General features: G+C 31.3%; 1 protein-coding gene across 2 annotated transcripts; it reads right to left on the bottom strand.

Annotated features, from left to right (window-relative positions):
* Nucleotides 1-1,201: 1,201 nt before the first annotated feature.
* LOC114184728 (uncharacterized) lies at nucleotides 1,202-2,930 on the bottom strand. 2 transcript variants are annotated; one of them, XM_028072039.2, is made up of 3 exons: nucleotides 2,137-2,930; nucleotides 1,511-2,038; nucleotides 1,202-1,401 (listed from the first exon to the last, which is right to left on the bottom strand). In XM_028072039.2, exons 1-3 carry the CDS (start codon nucleotides 2,908-2,910, stop codon nucleotides 1,297-1,299), a joined length of 1,407 nt encoding a protein of 468 aa, XP_027927840.1. In that variant the 5' UTR covers nucleotides 2,911-2,930; the 3' UTR covers nucleotides 1,202-1,296. The 2 variants fall into 2 exon arrangements, with proteins under 2 accessions (XP_027927840.1, XP_085529687.1); XM_085673561.1 differs by having other exon boundaries at nucleotides 1,202-1,425.
* Between the last annotated feature and the right edge of the window lie 258 nt (nucleotides 2,931-3,188).

A 3,188-nucleotide genomic window follows, 5' to 3' on the forward strand; every position in this document is an offset into this window, starting at 1 on the left:
TATCCCGAAAGAGAAATTCAATATTTCATAAAAAGAAGTTGAAATATAAGATATCTTAATTATTTTATTCAAGCAAAATATCTAGAGAATGATTTTTTTATTACATATAATTCAAATTTCATATATTTCCATTCTTTTAAATGTTGAAGGTAAAATTATCTTATGATTGTTGTGGAGTAGTAGATTTGAATCAGAAAATCAAAGTGAATGTCATATTTTGATTGAGATAATTATACACAAACATTTTATTTTCTATTCAACATCCAATACCAATAAAATAATATTTTTATGGTAAGAAGTAAAATAATTTTAAATGAATCAGCTAGGAAAGTGAAAAAGTAACTTTTTTTACTAAGTATTAGAAAGGGTATGAAAATTGGGAGGTACACATGAAATTATTTTCATTTTATTGACATGGTTATACCCATAATACAATTACAGTATTTAATATGCAGTATATTGTTTGAATTTAACATTTTATTGACAAAAATAATGATAATTTATATTTTATATGAGTTATTTTTTAATTTTTGTATTTAATAAAATTATATATTATCCAATGATTGAATTTAAATAAAATAGATAGGATAAAATTTTATCTTTTATACTAGGGTTTACTTTATATTTGATAAAATTACACTAATATTTAATGATTAACATAATACAATTATTTGGATTATTTTTATAGATATTTTATTTTTAATAACTAATTTCTATATAAAAAAATCTGGCTAAATATTTTAGTGGGTGACAACCAGGTTTTTTCATTTATAAAGTTCCGTGAGACTTTACTTAAAAATTAAGTATTTATTGGATTAATTTAATTTTATCTTTCATAAAATTAAGTGTTATCAAATAGCAATTTTGAAGTTAAAATTTTATCTAAATATATTTTCTTAAAAAACCTCTATAATATAGCTAAATATATTGTGCAGTTGACCAGCATTAAAACCATTTTTGCATCCTTGGAGTAACTAGCTAGCTGTTTCACGTGCTACGCTACTGTTGAATCTAAAAAATTTCAGAATTATCATAAATGGCATCAAATGCTGATGTTCAACCTATACATTGTAGTTAAAAAGGTTATTTTTCGTCCAAATGCACTTCCCCTTTTATTTGTTTTTCCATTTTCTTTCCAAGTTTAGATTGAAACGAAATTATTCATTCATACAACTTCAGTAAATTTCTCTGTTAGCATATATGAATTCAAACTCCAGATTTAAAATTCCCTTATATTGCATTCTGCAAACTCTTTCATTTGTTATATAGAAAAAGATTTTACACATACTTGTTCTGTCAGTTCAGAAAAATCAGTTCTTCATAATTGCACTCTCTGATTGCAATTTCCATCAAGTTACCACCATTAGAGGGCAACACATCACAACAGTGCCGTCTTGGGGTCTGCAGTTCAATACAAAAAGAACACTTTATAATTAGTAATATTATATATTACGAATCAATATAAAATCATGTTCCTGATGAAGAAATACAAATTGTCTAAATAGATTACCTGTTTGTTGTCAAGGTTTAACTTATTTGTCATCACTTTGATCACTTCCAATTTACTCATCGATGAATTGTATGAACAATCTTGAAAATTCTTCTTGTAACTGCTTATGCTACCATCTTTGGCAGAAGAAACTTCATCTAGGTAGAAAATGGTGGATCTTTTACACGGGTCAGGGTGAAGTTCTCTTGTATTGAAATTATATATTCCTTTCAAAACATTTCCCGGCAACCATTGTCTGAATGTTTTCTCCACTCTCACAACCTCTGGCAAAAGCATGTTGTTCTGGAACACTTGAACAGCATAGCCCCACGACACAGAAATTGTCCATGACAACTTCTTCTCGTAACAAACTGTTTGCTGTAGGATCCTCTCGGAATCAACATGAACAGCTTCAAATAAATGTTGCAGCGATTTTTCGGTTGACATGTTGGGAAAGATAGGATCAGTGTGATCTGGGTGATGTAGGGACAATAATGGAGTTAACGGATGAGAAGCCAAAAGGCCAAAGATATTTCCCCGCAAATCAACCTAATCCAAGTCCATAATCACATAATAGAGGCCTAATTAGAAGCATAATTAAGAAAAAAAAACACTAGCAACATTTAGCATTTCAACCTAGTTGTTACCTGATGAAAACCTGGTTCATGTGTTAATCCGACACCTAGTTCAGTTATGCAAGAGTAGACCCTAGCATCACTTCCATAGAGATGAGGATACCTTTGTATGCATGAATCAAGAACCTTGGCTAGGACTTGTGCGAGGGAGGAACTGATGGCAAAACCACCTCCACCGAAAGCCATTTCAAAACCAAAAACCTGGGTGGCATCATAAATCTCCGAGGTGGAGCCAACATAGTACCAAAGCCTGTGGTCATATTTGGAAAGAGTTTTGAGCAGATTGTGAGGGAAGAAAATGGTGTCATCATCCCCAAACACATACCATCTAACACCAGAATGGTTCAGTGCCACGATCTCTTTCACAATACGGGTCAAACGGATTGCTGAGCGTAGACCACCCACGTAAGTGTAGAGAAACTTGGAAGTGTCTTGGGAGACACAGAGAGGAGGAAGAGAAGCATCGTTGTTTACATTTTCATTTGGGAGGGTATCTACGAAAACACATCCTCTCATGGTTTTATTGGGTATGGTGTTCCACCATAGCTTGATGTATTGCTTCCTCCACGACCATGAAGCTCCGGTTGAGGCAATTCCAAATACAAGATGATCAACAGTGGTGAGATCAGACTGTGAGACTTGTTGTGGTGAATAACTCGGTTCTACTATCTTTGTTTTTGCTAGGAGTAGCACTGATACACATATAGAAATGGCAAAAAATGAAGAGCAGACTATAATGAATTTGATCAGAATTTGGGTTTTGATTTGCTTCTGAAAAGACTCCATGATTAATGAGATGTAGCTGTGCAAATGGAGATTATTATATTGTTAGAAACATTTATTTTTTCAATTAGTTAGGCCTTATTAGGCCATGATTTAATTGATTTTGATTTCTATTAACTGACCGTGAAAAGAAAAAACTACTCTTTCTTTCTTTCTTTCTTCATGTCATTGTTTACCAAAAGTTAAGAAATATGGAATTTTTTACTTAATATAAAAGTATATTATGGTTAATGTGTAAATAATATTTTTATTCAAAAAGTATTAAATAAGAAGAAAGGTCA

The sequence above is a fragment of the Vigna unguiculata genome, chromosome 5, assembly GCF_037176805.1.
Source record: "Vigna unguiculata cultivar grain cowpea cultivar isolate G323 ecotype 2 chromosome 5, ASM3717680v1, whole genome shotgun sequence".
Classification (NCBI taxonomy): Eukaryota; Viridiplantae; Streptophyta; class Magnoliopsida; order Fabales; family Fabaceae; genus Vigna; species Vigna unguiculata.

Bases quoted from the DNA above. Each gene is read 5' to 3' on its own strand.
- LOC114184728 (XM_085673561.1), bottom strand. From the start codon at position 2,910: ATGGAGTCTTTTCAGAAGCAAATCAAAACCCAAATTCTGATCAAATTC. The intron at 2,039-2,136 runs GTAACAACTAGG...GACTTGGATTAG, and splicing joins ATGAACCAGGTTTTCATCAG to GTTGATTTGCGGGGAAATAT. The intron at 1,426-1,510 runs GTAATCTATTTA...CTAATTATAAAG, and splicing joins TAAACCTTGACAACAAACAG to TGTTCTTTTTGTATTGAACT.